This window comes from Balaenoptera musculus, chromosome 1 (assembly GCF_009873245.2).
Source record: "Balaenoptera musculus isolate JJ_BM4_2016_0621 chromosome 1, mBalMus1.pri.v3, whole genome shotgun sequence".
Taxonomy (NCBI): Eukaryota; Metazoa; Chordata; class Mammalia; order Artiodactyla; family Balaenopteridae; genus Balaenoptera; species Balaenoptera musculus.
This window is the reverse complement of record NC_045785.1, coordinates 16,692,900-16,709,902: the sequence shown is the minus strand read 5'-3', so window position 1 is coordinate 16,709,902 and position 17,003 is coordinate 16,692,900. Positions and strand designations below refer to the sequence as shown.

Sequence of the window (17,003 nt, the reverse complement as noted above, 5' to 3'; positions counted from 1 at the left end):
TGGGGAAATCAACTACCTTTTAATCAACATCAGTATCATCTTGGGTGAAGAAAAATTCAGTGGTTTAAACGGCCTTGTGGAAGTGCGGTTATAGCTGATGAGGTTAATTTTTAACTTAGAACCTAGTCAGACTCCTCGTTTTAACTTTCAGTTGTATTATCACACATCGATGACAAGTGTTGATGAAAATCATTATGGGGGTGAGGTTATGTGATTTGCGAGCTGGCCTGGAGTGTGGCTTGTAGTCACCAGGTGTCCTGATCAGAGCTCTGCTGTGCTATCAAGCAAGACACTTCTCTCTGTGGAAACCTCTTTTGTAGAATGTGGTTAATAATACCAGCCGATCTTATAGGGCACCGTGCAGACTCGTCCCTCCCGTGCACAGCTCCTTGAACTCAGATGAGTGCTAGTTAAATGGAGCTTTGTGCTGTACTCATGAAACGTCTTCCCTGAACAATGATTCTTATGATTCTGCTAACTTTGGAAAGAGTTTGCATTGTCTTGAGGAAAATGAATGTATCGCTTAGTCAAAAAGCTGTAAGAATACATAGGCTCTTTCCCTTGCTTTCTTCCTCAGAGCCCTATGAATTTGTCTCTCTGGAGTGGCTGCAGAAGTGGTTGGATGAATCGACGCCCACCAAGCCTATTGATAATCACGCTTGCCTGTGTTCCCACGACAAGCTTCATCCCGATAAAATATCGATTATGAAGAGAATATCTGAATATGCGGCTGACATTTTCTATAGTAGATACGGAGGGGGACCAAGACTAACTGGTAATTCGAGATGTCTTATCTGCTTAGAAGAGAGTAATGCAATAAGCCTGCATTATATGATCTTTATGATCATTTGACCCAGACTGTGCTTAGACCTCATATTCCTTGCACTTTGCAAAAATGATTTGCTAAATCAAGTAAAAGTTAAGCAGTGTCATACATGGTATATTTATAATGTTAGAAAAGAAACTGCTTATTCAGTTTTGTTGTGTTTTTTCTCATAAAACAGACAAAATAGGATACATTTGAGAAAGCCATCTAGTAGTGTTTTGTTATTTTGTACAATACTCTTCAAAGTATTGGTCCGGTTGATACCCACACGAAGGTCTTAAACAATTAACATTACGTTTATAGTTGTCAGATATATTGATTACCCTCCCCTCCTTTACAGCCTCCATCATTTGATGGTGGTCTTGCAAAATTTGCATCTAAATCTTGTGAAATGTACTTTCTGGCATAGATAATTATAGCCTATTATAACATTTTATATCCTATAGTTCTTTCTTTATGCAGGATAACACTATTGCTGTCTTGATATTTATGTCGCCAAAATAATTTAGGACGTATACCAATTTGCTATATTGTCAAAATTTGTGACTTTGGGTTAAAATTCTTCATTGTTCTATGAAGTGCTGAAAACATTTTCTTAACAGGAAGTCTGTATGTGAATACACTCTTGACTTCCGTTTTCTCTGTCCCAGTGAAAGCCCTGTGTAAGGAATGCGTAGTAGAACGTTGTCGTGTGTTGCGTCTGAAGAACCAACTAAATGAAGATTATAAAACTGTAAATAATCTGCTCAAAGCAACAGTAAAAGGGTATGTTCACAGTGTATATTGTTTGATAAGCTAAAAAACCAAGTAGCTTATTATTTGTGGATAATAGGGACTTGGGATCTTTGGAAGAAAGAAGAGTGATGAGTGGTTGGCCACAGCAGAGTAAATTTTGTGGTGATTGCTGCTGTGGCAAAGATAAAGAGAGCTGAGGCACAGCCCCTGTGGCTATATTCCATCCATTAGAAAGGTGGAAGCAGAGATGTGCATCTGAGGCCTAAAGAAGCCAAGGCGAGGTTCTCGCCTGTGTTCTGACATGGAATGGTGGAATACTTATGTTGGAAAACCATTCTAGCAGGCCTGGGGTGTCCCCTTTAGAGAGGCTGAAGCAAGTTTGTTAACCAAGGGTACCCAGTAGTGCATCCTTGTCAGGAACATCCAGGCTTCTTGGAGTTTGCTGAGCCGCACTCTGTAGAGCACCTCTGGACTCAGGTGGCATTTATGATGTTTGGGTTTAATTTAAGTTGTATATTTCCCAAAGAAATATCAATCTAGTTCACTGTTTTGGGTCATTCCACAAACAGCCTACTGAGTCCCCTAAATGTGTTTGTGTATATATATGTGAGTGCCTATATGTGCATTTGAAGGGTCAGCTATATGCAGTTTTGAGTAGTAATCAAGTGAAGGAAAGTGGCCAGTTGTTTGGTGTGATTGGCATAAATTTAAATGAGGGTTAGGAGGAGCAGGGTAAGATTTAGGATGGAAGCAAAGTATTTTCTATACATGCAATTTAATAGTGAGGAGTAAAAATGGCCAAAATGAGGAAATACGTAAAAAAAAATTGTGTGCACAGCAGCAAATACTGAACATTTTAATTCAGTTTAGTTGTGGCCTTTACAAGGAAAGAAGGGAGAAGGACATTAGGAAATGTTACTTGCATGATTTTACATTCTCTCTCTTCTCCACAGCAATGATGGATTTTGGGTAGGGAAATCCTCCTTACGCAGTTGGCGCCAGCTAGCTCTTGAACAGCTGGATGAGCAAGATGGCGATGCAGACCAAAGCAGTGGGAAAATGAATGGCAACACCTTGAATAAAGGTAATATTTAAAACCTGTATGTAGATGGTTGTGAATCATACCACAAAATTGTAAGCATTTGTTTGTAGTAAAATTGTTTTGATTCCCATCCACGTAACTTCTAAGACAATTTTTTTGAAGCCTAAAGCTCTCAAAAATGTCTCAGAACAAATAAAAAGACTTATAAGCTATTGAAAGTGAGCAAGGGCTCAACAGCTCACGAGAGGCATTCCTTATGACATAAGGCATTCCTTATGACCTGCTTTGGGCTTAGGGTCTCTCTAGTTAATCCCAAGCAAAATTACTTTTAATTTTGCTCCAGCTAAAATTTTTAAGAAAGGCAAGTCTGCTGCAAATTGCATAGTATGTTGTTAGCTCAGTACATTTTGGTTATAGATTATTAGCCACGCCAACAGGCTGACTTCATCAAGTTAAATGTGCTTGAACTTCTGCATTTTTCATCCAGGAGAAAAAGCAGGTTTTGAATAGCTTTTTACTTATAAATTCTTCTGAGTTTTCTGAAGCGATGCTTTTAAATAGGAAATTATATTAATGTAAGTCAACCACTCAATTCAATTTTGTAATCAGTATTTTATAAGATTATAGGAAATTAAAACATTAAAACCTTTTAGATTTAAAATAGAAATCAGTAGTTTGATCAGTTTACTAATTCAGATACAATTAATGATCCATAAGCAATTATTTCACTTAATTTTATCTCCAAATATTAGTACTTACATACATATATTTTATTATTTTAATATTCTTAACCTTTTTACTGAAATACTCTGTATTTTCTGCATTTGAACATTTGTATCATTTTATTTGATGTGGATCTTCCCATATCACTGCTTTATTTTTGAGAATGTAAAAACACCAGAGCCACTAATAATTTTAAACTGTGATTTTTTTTTTTTAAACATTTTCAAATTTGAAGAGTATTTTTTTCTTTTGGCTAAAGTATTTTGTTGTGCTGTATACTTCATGAACTTAACATTTGTTTCAATTTTATTCTATCATTTAAAAAAGATTTTTTTTTTTTAAATTTTTGGCTGTGTTGGGTCTTCGTTTCTGTGCGAGGGCTTTCTCCAGTTGCGGCGAGTGGGGGCCACTCTTCATCGCGGTGCGCGGGCCTCTCACTGTCGCGGCCTCTCCCGTTGCGGAGCACAGGCTCCAGATGCGCAGGCTCAGTAGTTGTGGCTCACGGGCTTAGTTGCTCCGCGGCATGTGGGATCTTCCCAGACCAGGGCTCGAACCCGTGTGCCCTGCATTGGCAGGCAGATTCTTAACCACTGCGCCACCAGGGAAGCCCCTAAAAAAAGATATTTTAAATATAGCCAATATATTATAATAGCTATATATGGAATATAACCTTTACAAATTGTGAATCACTATACCTGAAACTTAATATTGTACATCAACCACCTCACTAAAAAGAAAGATTAAAAACATACTTTTAGTGTGACATGTGACCCAGTATGTTAAATATTTTGTGCTCTTTTAAGCCTGTTTACATATCAGTGGCCCTTTTTTTTTTTAAAACTGAAGTATAGTTGACTTACAATGTTGTGTTAATTACAGCACAGTGACTAAGTTATACATATATATATTCTCTTCCATTATGGTTTATCCCAGTATATTGACTATAGTTCCCTGTGCTCTGCAGCAGGACCTTGTTGTTTATCCGTTCTGTATATACCAGTTTGCATCTGCTCACCCCAAAGCCCCAGTGCATGCCACCACCGCCATCCCAACCACCAGTCTGTTCTCTATGTCCCCGATTCTGTTTCTGTTTCATAGATAGGTTGATTTGTGTCATATTTTAGATTCCAGCGACCCTTCATTTTAAGGAAAGTTGGATGCCATAATAGAAAATGCCTCGATGTCCTAGCTTAAAAATATTTTTCATGTTGCTTTCAGAGTAAAATGCTCCTCTTCTCCCCCTTCCTCCATTCAAAGATTTTAAAAGCTTGAAGCAGAGTAGAAGCAACAAAGTAAAACCTGAAAGCCTTTCCACCGGGTGTAATCACTGTAAACAGTGGCTTTTTATAATGGTGCTTGTTATTGGCACAGTTGTGCATCATCCTTTACCAAAACAGTTTTTATGAATATATGAATATATATTTATTTAACCTATTTCAGTTTTTTACAATTAGTATGTAAGCACAGATGCAGTAAATGTGTCCTTGTACCTACTTCTTTGCCTAATTTTCACATTGTGTGACAGAGAGAGAGACACAGAGAAACAGGCAGGAGACAGAGTTATCTGGTCATGTCTTTCCTTTGCCCATTTCTCTGCTTGAGCTTTTTAATGATTAGTAAATATTCTTTATGTATATTAAGTGTATTAAAAGTCTGTTATGTGCTTAACCTGGAAAATCCATGAATAACTATTCTAATCTCCTGCTACTTAGGACTTCTTTTATTTGATCCTGTTCACTGGTATACACAAGTACAAACTGGCAAGTGTCACAGTGTAGACAAGTAGGAAAAGCAGATATTGAAAGAGAACTGTTAATAGGAAAAGGAAAGTTTTAATTATATATGTTTGACATGAAATGTTAAATCCTTATTTCATTAGCCTTCTAAAGTTTTGTTCTTCCCTAAAGAGTCGATGGGTGAAAGTGACATGACATGTAGATGATTATCCTGGTTTATGGCACAGTATTCTGAATACCTTGACTAGAATTAATGGAAGGATATGTAAACTGTTTTTCAGTTTGAAAAAAATGCATATTTTCTTGCATAACCCCAATCTTTGAAAAGCAAAACTGTCATTCAGAAATTTTTCTTTCCTTTAAGGGAAAGAAATGAAACACTTCTTAGCAGGACTGTGTCAAATCACTTGGGTCTAATTTTTAAAATGTTTTAAAGTTTTCTGTGTTTGAAATTGTGTAGAGTAGTATCTTTGCTACTTTGAAATTTAAATACAACAGTAGAAGAGTTATTATCTGTATTTCTTTTGATTAGATGAATCAAAGGAAGAAAGAAAAGAGGAGGAGGAAGAATTAAATTTTAATGAAGACATTCTGTGCCCACATGGTAAGCTAGATAATGTAAAACTTCTGTTGTTAGCCTTACTTTAGCATATCATATATATTTTGTTAAATATTTTACACTCAAGAGCTCAGGCCCTAATATGGCAGCCATGGTAGAGCAACTGGTTTTCTAAACTGTTCATGATCCTAATGTTTCTATTCTCTTGCCCTTTTCAACTGTTAGCTTCTACTGCCTACTTTCAAGCCAATGCCTCTCACACTTTTCCCTCTCTCCTCGCAAAAAAGTTTAAAATAATAGAATTTCCCCATATTTTAGCGAAGAAACTTATTGTCACTTGTCACATTGAAGGGTTTTCTGAGCTTGAAGGAGAAGAATTTCAGTTATTTCCCATTTATGTGTCTGTGTCTTTGCCCAAATTTGAACACTTTGAAAACAGCATTTGTATATTCTTCTTCTTAGGGTTATTTCTGGTTTAGTTTCTTAGCTACTGTATACTATATATTCTTAATAATAATTTCTAAATCCTTATTAATCCTGAATATTTGTTTATGTATTTATTTGGTTTTAGTGAGTGCTCATTTGAAATAACTTTTTTTTTGAGAGGGACTCCTTATATATGACACATGGTTTGCCATTCTGTCAGCCCTCTGAAAGCCAAAAAGGTGTCTACTTCTCAAAGTCTTCTACTGTATAAGTTCCCCAATCACTCTTTTTTTTTTCTAACTCCACCCTGAGAAAAATTGGACCCAGAGAAGCTGGGATGTCAGTGATGAATCTGTTGACACGTTTGCATTTCTTGTTGTGTGCTAATGTACTGCTGATACTCAGCATTCTTTTTTTTTTAATTGAAGTATAGTTAATTACTATGTTGTAGTAGTTTCATGTGTACAGCAAATTGATTCAGTTATACGTATATGTATTCTTTTTCAGATTCTTTTCCATTATAGGTTATTATAAGATACTGAGTGTAGTTCCCTGTGCTATACAGTAGGTCCTTGTTGTTTGTCTATTTTATATATAGTAGTGTATATCTGCTAATCCCAAACTCCTAATTTATTCCCCCTCCACCATCCCCTTTGGTAACCATAAGTTTGTTTTCTGTCTGTGAGTCTATTTCTGTTTTGTAAATAAGTTCATTTGTATAATTTCTTTTTAGATTCCATATATGAGTGATATCATGATATTTGTCTGTCTGACTTCACTTCATATGATAATCTCTAGGTCTATTCATGTTGCTGCAGATGGCATTATTTCATTCTTTTGTATGGCTGAGCCTAATACTCAGACTTCTTGTTGGTCCCAATAAATTCCTTATTTTAGTTCTTCATTGCCTCGTTATGAACCCATACATGATGCCTCACCATTTCCCTCATTCACACCAGTGCGGTGCGGCACGCGGGATGTTAGTTCCTCGACCAGGGATCAAACCTGATCACCGCCCCTTGCAGTGGAAGCACAGACTCTTAACCACTGGACCGCCAAGGAAGTCCCCACACCAGTGGTTTTTTATGAAGAAGAGTCCTTGGTGATGCTAGTGATAGTAGTTGTCACTTGAGTTGTATTTGTATGCCTATCTTTCTGGCCACAATCTCACTGCTGTTTACTAGCTGAGTGGCATTCTCATTTACTGGCTACACAACTAGGAAGTGGGGGTGAAGGGTCATCCTGGGATGTGGATTTTTTTTTTTTTTTTAAACATTTGTAGCATAGATGTGCACATAGCATAAGTGCCTCCATTTTGAGAGTTGAGGAATCTGTAGTAAAATACTAAGTTTTCATGCTTGGTGCTGCTTAGCAGAGTGAAACAGTGCCAGAACTCAGATTGTCTTCCTCCTTCGCTCACTGACATTTGCTCTCAGCCCACCTCTCTCATCTTGTCATTTTAGTTTTACAGTTTTGACTAGAAAGCATGGCAGAGCTGAAAGTGATTTCAGGACTTAATGCTGCTCCCCTCAGCTTGTCAGAAATTGTATATGAGCTATTTTTTTAGATCTTCTAGCTTGATCTGCAGCTCAGTGGCATTTTGTTGCTGTATCTTGTTATCTTGCATTTAAAAAGCATAGTTCTCAACTCTTGCTTTTGCGGACGTCACCTGTCAGTGTACCATGTCCACAGGTGCAGGATACAGGACTTCACTTAAAACCTACCCCACTCTTTAGGTTTATATTAAAACTTGTTCCTGAGATGTCGTGATGGTTGTCATAGCAAACAGATGATAGACATTTATCAAATGTTTACCTCGTGCCTAGTAGTTTTCTGAGTGTATAGATATTAACTCATTTAATCTATACAACAACCCTGAAAGGTCAGTATTACTATTGTACCGATTGTACTGATGAGTAAGTAAACTGAGGTACAGAGAGGTTAGAGTCGTTTGTTAAAGGGTACCACACTTAATGCATAGGTTTCCCCTAGTTATACAATTGTCTGAAATTCTTTTTCTTTGAAAATTTGAAGGACTTACTGTATCTTTCAATGTACCATTAGTCCAGAGCCCTTCTTAGGCAGTTTTTGTCCCTTCCACTTTTGGTAGCTTGTTAAGATCTCTGTCCACAGCGTCGTGACACCTTACCCTGTGCAGGTCCTAATTCATTTATTGCTTGGAGGGTTCTGTGGAAGCCATGCACATGTGTGAGGACAGGGGACCGCCAGCTTCCCTGTTTGGGTGTCCTGGCTGGGCCGTTTCACTGGAGAATTCTCACTTTGATTATCCCTTCTTGGACTGCTCAGATTTCTCCATAAGGATCTTTCATTTTCCTGCCTGGAAAATGCAGAGCTGGCTGTCACTTCCAGGGCTGTAGAGAGGAGGGCTTGGGAGTCTCTGCATTCTGTATGGAAACATTCACTTATCCGCATCTCAGCGCACTACCTCTTATCTCAGCTTTGTGTCCCCCAGTGCGGAGGCCTTAGGTTTTATATCATCAGAGAAGCTTGTGTTGCCTTTTGTGGATAGCGGGGGCAGGTATCTGTAGGGTGTATAGAAGGGCAACTCAGAATTTTAACTGCCTCTTAGATAGTCTTTTAGTCTGTTCTCTTCTGGGTACCCCTAATTCCTGAATTTGTGGGGCCAGTTCTGTAGTGTAGTAAATCGGGTTACTTCTTTTGTCAGTTTAGAATTCATTTTTCTTGTCTTATCCATCCACCTTTAAGCTTCTAAAATATTTGTTTCTGTTGTCCCATCTGTTTTCTTTTATCCATCATGATTTTGTATCTTTAAAAAAGGTCCCCTTACTGTGGTTTAATGGTGTTTCAGGAGGAACTGGAAGTAAATGCAGTTTTAAAACATCATTTTTATCTGGAAGTCCGTGTTTGCATTTTTCTATTCTAAAGCCTGTGTATATTTATCACGGATTTTGTGTGAATTAATAATGGATTATATATTCCATTATATGATTTGCTACTATCATAGAGTTTAGCATTTACTGCAGATATTCCTTATCCATCAGGCTTTCTTATCCATTTCATTTTATATTTATTTAATGGTTAATCTTCCTTAACTTACCTTGTTTATTATACCTGTTTACTAAGCAGCTGAGCAGTTTTTTAATTTATTTTTTTTACAAGTTCTTTGGATATTCTGTGCCCCCAAAGTATTAGAGATTGAACTAGATTTTGTCGGGGAGGGGATTTATCCAGAATCTAAACTCATTGTTAACTAGATTTCTATTTTTACCAGAAGAATCTTTGGGGATTAGGTTATCGAATTATGTTTGGTGAATTCAATCTCCCATGACTAGTTTGATCTTGTATTGGGAGATGTTGCTTACAAAATGAATTTAGTTTATTGGCTTTCTCTTAAGATTTGAGAAGCAATGTTATATATTGCAGGATACAAGTCTAATTTCTAAAAATTCATATGTCACAAGTAAAAGTTCATTGTTGTGAGGTCGAACTATTCATATACATTAAATCGTGGTAGTTATTAAATGATGTGAAACTAAATTTAGAAACATGACTAGGGGTAGAGTAGAGGACTTTCTATTTAATACTGACCTGCAGTATTTAATACTGACCGCAGTATTTAATTTCTGACTGCAGTGAAGTGACTTATTAAAATACATTGCTGATTTTAGAAATAAACTTGCATTCTTTTCTAATTACCTGAGCAATGCACATCCTACAATACAGCCAGTCATAAAGTAAAAGCACCCTTACATGAAAACAAGAGGCAGTGTATCCAGAGAGTCTATGGAATCCTGTTTAAAATATGTGTTTGTGTATTTGCATTATTGTTTCCTACATTCTCTCTCACTTTCTGAACCAGATTGGGTTATAACATATGTATACAGAGGAACGGTCCCTTTAAAAAAAAAAAAAAAAGGGAAACCACTTAAAAAGTATAATTGCCCTGGAGTTCTTTCTTTCTTTCTTTTTTTAAAATTTATTTGTTTTTGGCTGTGTTGGGTCTTCGTTGCTGCACGCGGGCTTTCTCTAGTTGCGGCGAGTGGGAGCTACTCTTCGATGGGGTGCACAGGCTTCTCACTGTGGTGGCTTCTCTTGTTGCGGAGCAAGGGCTCGTGGCATGCGGGCTCTAGAGCGCAGGCTCAGTAGTTGTGGCGCACGGGGTTAGTTGCTCCACGGCATGTGGGATCTTCCCGGACCGGGGCTCGAACCCGTGTCCCCTGCCTTGGCAGGCGGATTCTTAACCACTGCGCCACCAGGGAAGTCCCTTGGAGTTCTTTCTAAACCAGTTATAGAAGTCTACCGTAGTCTTTTTTATGGCTGCATTATATTTCACGATAAAGGTGTACTAGATTGGAGCCTGATAATCCAGTTAACCTTTAAAAAAAACAATAAGTTCCCTAATGGTGTCAAGGATAGCATTTTATTTTTTAAAGCATTTTAAAAAAAATTATTTGTTTATTTATTTTTGGCTGCATTGGATCTTCGTTGCTGTGTGTAGGTTTTCTCTAGTTGCAGCGAGTGGGGCTACTCTTTGCGGCGGTGCGTGGGCTTCTCATTGCGGTGGCTTCTCTTGTTGCGGAGCACGGGCCCTAGGCACTCAGGCTTCAGTAGTTTTGGCATGCGGGCTCTAGAGCGCAGGCTCAGTAGTTGTGGCACACGGGCTTAGTTGCTCCGTGGCATGTGGGAACTTCCTGGAACAGGGCTCGAACCCGTGTCCCATGCATTGGCAGGCAGATTCTTAACCACTGTGCCTCCAGGGAAGCCCCATGATAGCATTTTAAAGTAAGTTTTCATAACCTCAGAGGAGGTTAACAGCCTACTCAGAAATAAAGTTAATTTTTACATTGTGATCTATTTTCTCTGGTAATAAGTATATTAAAGCAAAGTAATCATTTCTTAGGATTAGTCAAAGCTCAGTAAGAGGTGACGGATGGAAGTTAAGAAGATGCATTTTGAGGCATTAGAAATTATGGGGTTTAGATGAGAGATATCTGGTTTCATATCCTAGCTCCATTATCCACCAATTGTGGTGACCCTGGGTGTATTAATTTCTCTGATTCTTGGTTTATTTATTGTTATAAAACACATAAAGCAAAGAATCATGATACTGCATTTAGAAAGTCCCTGGCTTTTTTACTCATATAAACATGTAAGTATCTTGCCAATGGGGGTAGAAACACATTTTCCTTTGGAAACTAAAAGATGGTTTTCTGGGTAAAGAACCATATAGGTACGTATATGCAGTTCACTAATTATCTATTGGGAACAGCTGAAGCAATAGAAACTGGAACCACAAACACAATGAGGGGTTGAGTGGGGAGAAAGGCCCTGAAATGCTAGAAGTATCAGTCAACCGAGGAGGGGCTGCTGAGATTGAGGGTCACTGCCATCTGGGCGTTCTGTGATCTTCGGAGGAAATGAAGGGTGGTGGTGACTAGCACTCTGCTTCTTCTCTTTTGGATTTTTAAAGATCCACGGGGTTCAGGGTGTTTGCAGTAGTAATAGCAAACTAACTGGGTATTGACTGGAGATGGTTTTACGATTGAACAGTAGATTGCTTTACTATTTAAGCGTGAGTCTCACACAACTTTGAAAACAGCATTTCAATTCGGGATGAATTTAGTAAAGTAATAAGGTAAAACGGAGAAAATACGTTCTGCAGGAAACTGTGGCATTTGAATGTGGGCGGAGATGAAATACAGACCAAATACTGTTAAACAACCCCTGGGGTGGCACAGGGACACCAGGATCCCTGGAAGCCCTTTTAGTGCTTCCTTCACTGGTAGGAAGAAGGACCTAGATTAAGGACAAAGGAATGACTGGCTTCTTTAGAATTAGATGAAATTAAAAATTTAGAGACTTTGAAACTAAGGAAAGAGAGAGAGAACTACAGTACTTTAGAACAGGAGGAAAAGAGGCCCTACAAATTTGTCTTAAGTTTAAGAAATATAAAATAGATTTTTGGAAGGTATATATTGATTTTTTTTTTTTAACCTTTTCTCTCTACTCCGGTCCCCCCCCCCTTTTTGACTTAGGGGAGTTATGCATATCTGAAAATGAAAGAAGGCTTGTTTCTAAAGAGGCTTGGAGCAAACTGCAGCAGTACTTCCCAAAGGCTCCCGAGTTTCCAAGTTACAAAGAATGCTGTTCACAGTGCAAGGTGCTGCACGCTCTCCTGACATCTGTGGAAATTATAGTGCCACCTCCCTGGATTGACTTCCCAGGAGAATTGACATTGCTCTCTTGGTAGGGGTTAGGGAGGAGGCAGGTCCTGTGCTGTCAGCAGGAGATGGTTGATTGCTTCCTGCTTCATTCTCTTTCAGATTTTAGAAAGAGAAGGAGAAGAAAATGAAGCCTTGCATAAGATGATTGCAAATGAGCAAAAGACTTCTCTTCCAAATTTGTTCCAGGACAAAAACAGACCGTGTCTCAGTAACTGGCCAGAGGTATAATGATTCCCACAAAGGATAGAATTCATCTCACCTTTGTAAGACCCTTGCCAAATTCCTGATGAACAGTGGTTTCAGAACAACTGAGAGCTTCTCTAATTCTCATTTGTATAGTTTTCTTATCCGGGGGATTTTACTCTTACTTCTGGTTGCTTGGTAGAGGGCTGTATTTCCATTTTATTTATGAAGCTTGAAAGAGGAAAACCACAGTATATGGAGACATTTTCCCTATAGGATTTAGGTTAAGAATGCAATGAATTAATGGATACTTTCATTTTTTCTATTCTAGGACACGGATGTCCTCTACATTGTGTCACAGTTCTTTGTAGAAGAATGGCGAAAATTTGTTAGGTATATACCAAAAATTTTCTATTTCCTTTTTTATTGTTGATTTTAGTATTTTTAAGAATTCATGGATCCTGATCGTAGTACCTTACTTTTACTAGCATATACTGAAAGTTTTATTTTCTAATAATTTAAATGAATAATCCTGAGGAACACATTAATTACTATCATTAAAATATATCTCTAATTTTAAAATAATCATCTTAAAAAAATCTTCTGTTTAGTCATGCAGTAGTGAAGTATATTGATCCTCCTTGTTTCGTTTGAGTAGGAAACCTACAAGGTGTAGTCCTGTGTCATCGGTTGGAAACAGTGCTCTTCTGTGTCCTCACGGGGGACTCATGTTTACATTTGCTTCCATGACCAAAGAAGATTCTAAACTGTGAGTTTCTTCTCTTCATGTGATTTTTTTTTTTCTTCTGGTGATTAATAGAACGTGTTTAGGAAATTTCTCGTCTGACATAAAGAGTCTGTTTTAAGAATCTGTTGAATTGTGGGGTTATTTCCTCTGGTATTCTCTGCTAGGTGGAGCACTTGCCTTTTTTTTAAAAAAAAAAAAAAGACTGCTTCTCCATAAAAATCAAGAGGCTGCCTGAGGCTCCCTTGCTCTTGTTTCTCCCTTCTCCTTCCTGGAGCCCTGCTTTCTCCTTCCAAGCTGCTGGTACCCAGGACAGTGTCTCTAGGTTACATCGTATAGTATTTATCCCTCTGTAACTAACTTCTTTACTCAGCTTCGGTTTTTGAGGTTTAGCCATGTTGATCCATGTATTGATAACTTCAGTCCATTTTGTTTTACTGCTGTTGTAACATTTTTTTGTATGAAAAAACTACTATTCCTTGTTGATGTATCTTTTCCTTCTTAATTTATTTGTAGTAAATATTGGTTTTGATAATTTTGGTTTAGAGATGGACTATGTCCTTGTGTCTTAAAGCATGTTGTGTTTTTTTGCACAGTATAGCTCTCATATGGCCCAGTGAGTGGCAAATGATACAAAAGCTCTTTGTCGTGGATCATGTGATTAAAATCATGAGAACTGAAGGAGGAGATGCAAACCCTTCAGAAACACAGTATATTTCTGAGCCTAGTAAGTTTTCATATTGCTCTTGCTTTATGTAGTTAAAAGTTGGCATTTTAAGGGGGAAGGAAAGAGTATGTCAATATTGTATTTTCTACTTAAAGTTAAAGATCATGTGGTGGTCCAAACTATATTCCGCAGATGGGAATTATCATATAATTACCTCATTATTTGTATGTTTGTCGACAGTAAATGGATTTCCTTATTTGCATACAATAGAATACAACGGTTAACAGAAAAAATGAGTAATATTTTGATGAATACACTCTGGTAACTTTGATATGTTCTTTTAGACCTTTCATTCTTTGACAGTAATTCCTCAACCACTGCTATTGTACCCTCTTTTTTTTTTTTTTAAAAAAAGAACTCTGTCCTGAATGTAGAGAAGGGTTATTGTGTCAACAGCAGAGGGACCTGCGTGAATACACTCAAGCCACCATCTACGTCCATAAAGTCGTGGATAATAAGAAGGTACCAGTCCCTCTTGTGGCCGTGCCTCGTAATGATCAAGCTTGCCTTTTGACTTGCTGTTGGATTTTCACTGAGGATGGCCTAGGGTTGCCTTATTTTTTTTTTGGTGGGAGGGGATGGTGCAGGCGGAGCCATTGGACTAGAATTGAAAAGGAATAGTTATGTGATTTATGTGGATCTAGTCAGTTATTAATCAAAACACAAATATTGATTGTCAGCTGTGTGCTAGGAATGGTCTTGGTGCTGGGGATACAGGTGGTGCAGAAGACAGAGAAGTTACCTACTGTCAAGAATATTTGTACCTAGTGAGGTAGATCAAGAATAAGCCCATAAATTCATAAGATAATTTCAGACAAGAACAAGTATTTTGAAGGAAATCTAGCAGAGTAAAGCGAGAGACGGATAGAGGCGGAGGTGCATTGTTAGATAGGGCGTGGGTAGGAAAGGTGCGTCAGAGGAGGAGTTGTTTTACCTGAGCATTAACTGTCAGAGAGTCAGCCTGTGACGTGTAGTCCAGGCAAAACCATAAGCCTAATGTGCTCAAGCAACAGAGTAAGTTGTATCTAGAGCAGCACTGCCCAATGGAACTTTCTGCAGTGATGGAGATGTTCTGTATCTACACCGTAGCCATTAGCCGCATTTGACTGTGGAGCATTTGAAATGTGGCTAGGGTGACTTGAGGAACTGAGTTTTTAATTCATTTTAATTCAAATAGCCATCTGTCACCTCTGGCTACCATAGTGGACAGCACTGGTCTAGAGAGAAGTTTCTTCCAAGGAGGGAAAGTGACAGGTGATGAGGGATCAAATTTTATCGGCCTTTATACATCATACCAAGGATCTGGGATCTTATTCTAAGCGTAGATGTAAGCCACTGGAGTTTCAAGGGAGGTCATGGTGTGATCTCATTTACGCTTTCAAAAAGTCACCCTGGCCATTGTGTTTGGAGTTGATAAGGGCATAACGGAAAGAAGGACGGCCAGTCTAGAGCCTCTTGCATTTTTTTATCTAAAGGGTAGGTGAAGTAGACAGATTTTGGTATAATTTGGGAGCAGGGGTGTTGCTGTGGATTGTTTTTGGAGCATTTTCACTATATTAGGAATGGCTCTTAGGTAGATCCTGACCCACATCTCTGGACATCTCATTAATTTGTTTCCAGGGTTTTGGGAATTAAAGACAAAATAGAATGTGTTTTATTTGATGATAGTTACCAAACACATTATTTTAGAAGAGTAACTTACAAATTATGCTCTAATGGTCTAGGGTTTTGCTTCACAAGTTGAATTAAGGCCTCATTTCCTAGTTTGCTGAGAAAATGAAGTTGAGTAAAAATGTCTCAGTTTTTCCCCTAGAATTTTCTTATATCTTTTGTACCTATTAGTGCATGTATATATTGGTATCTAGTACAAAATAGTATCCAATTTAGGTAAAGTTTTATTATTATTATTTTTTAGTTTGATAGCAGTATTTCATCCATCCTTCATTTTCTCAGTCTCAAGGAGCATTGGGACTCCTGTCTGAACTTGAAAAGGCTTGACGATCAGTGTACTAGGGAAAATGTAGAGCAATTTTGAACTTCTACAAAATAACATCATTGTAAAATCTGATACCTGTTCTGCAGAGACCGCTTACATTTATGGCGAACACATTAAATACAAGAATAAATCACAGGATAAGAACTAACATGTTAAAAGAGCACAGAAAAGAGAGAGAGCCCTTGAGTCTTGATCCTCTATCTGGTCTCTTACCCCACCATTGAAAAAGGTGTGCCTCCTCTTGATAAAGGTGGCCAGTCAAAGCCCCACAGCCGGTTAAGAATCTGCCTGCCAATGCAGGGGACACGGGTTTGAGCCCTGGTCTGGGAAGATCCCACATGCTGCAGAGCAGCTAAGCCCGTGTGCCACAACTCCTGAGCCCACGTGCCACAACTACTGAAGCCCACGCGCCTAGAGCCTGTTCTCCACAACAAAGAGAAGCCACCACAATGAGAAGCCCACGCACTGCAACAAAGCGTAGCCCCCGTTCGCCACAACTAGAGAAAGCCCGCGTGCAGCAACGAAGACCCAACACAGCCAAAGATAGATAAATAAATGTATTAAAAAAAAAAAATTTAAAAAGCCCCACAGCCTCCATAGCTCGCCTTCCTAGGGTCTGACCTACTTTTCTCTCTTTTCCTGGCACATTCAGGTGATGAAGGATTCAGCTCCAGAGCTAAATGTGAGTAGTTCTGAAACAGAGGAGGATAAGGAAGAAGCTAAACCGGATGGAGAAAAAGATCCAGATTTTAATCAAGTATGTGTTGAAGCTGCTCTTCATTGTTACACCTTTTGCTGTTCTGAGAGCAGTCACTCTAAGCTCTTGGACATCTCTGCGTAGCCTATGTAGGATGTTGGTTCTCAGGACCCCTTTTTTCCCACTTTCCTGCATTGGGTAGCATGCTGTAGCTGTCCTGATTTCTCATGAAAAGCCATGGACTACATTACTCCAGAATTAATATGTGCTATTAAGCAAGAAAGGCTAAAATACACTGAAATGATTCAGTTTTTTACCTGGAAAGAAAACTTAAACTAACCCATATCTTGGTTTGTTGCTTAATCATGGAATCTTTATGTATGAACAAATTATTAAACTCAG

General features: G+C 38.3%; 1 protein-coding gene across 10 annotated transcripts in view; it reads left to right on the top strand.

Moving 5' to 3' along the window:
• Positions 1–17,003, top strand: part of USP48 (ubiquitin specific peptidase 48) — a 72,192-nt gene that overhangs the window by 42,457 nt on the left and 12,732 nt on the right. For 8 of the 10 annotated variants that reach the window (XM_036845901.1, XM_036845918.1, XM_036845908.1 and 5 more), the window contains 11 exons: positions 578–775; positions 1,477–1,591; positions 2,515–2,645; positions 5,595–5,666; positions 12,065–12,189; positions 12,353–12,475; positions 12,768–12,829; positions 13,095–13,205; positions 13,778–13,908; positions 14,264–14,370; positions 16,557–16,661. In XM_036845901.1, the coding sequence (XP_036701796.1) occupies positions 578–775; positions 1,477–1,591; positions 2,515–2,645; positions 5,595–5,666; positions 12,065–12,189; positions 12,353–12,475; positions 12,768–12,829; positions 13,095–13,205; positions 13,778–13,908; positions 14,264–14,370; positions 16,557–16,661 (1,280 nt within the window). Of the gene's footprint in view, positions 1–577; positions 776–1,476; positions 1,592–2,514; positions 2,646–5,594; positions 5,667–12,064; positions 12,190–12,352; positions 12,476–12,767; positions 12,830–13,094; positions 13,206–13,777; positions 13,909–14,263; positions 14,371–16,556; positions 16,662–17,003 lie in introns of those variants that run through there. The other 2 variants (XR_005019210.1, XR_005019212.1) reach the window with 2 other exon arrangements.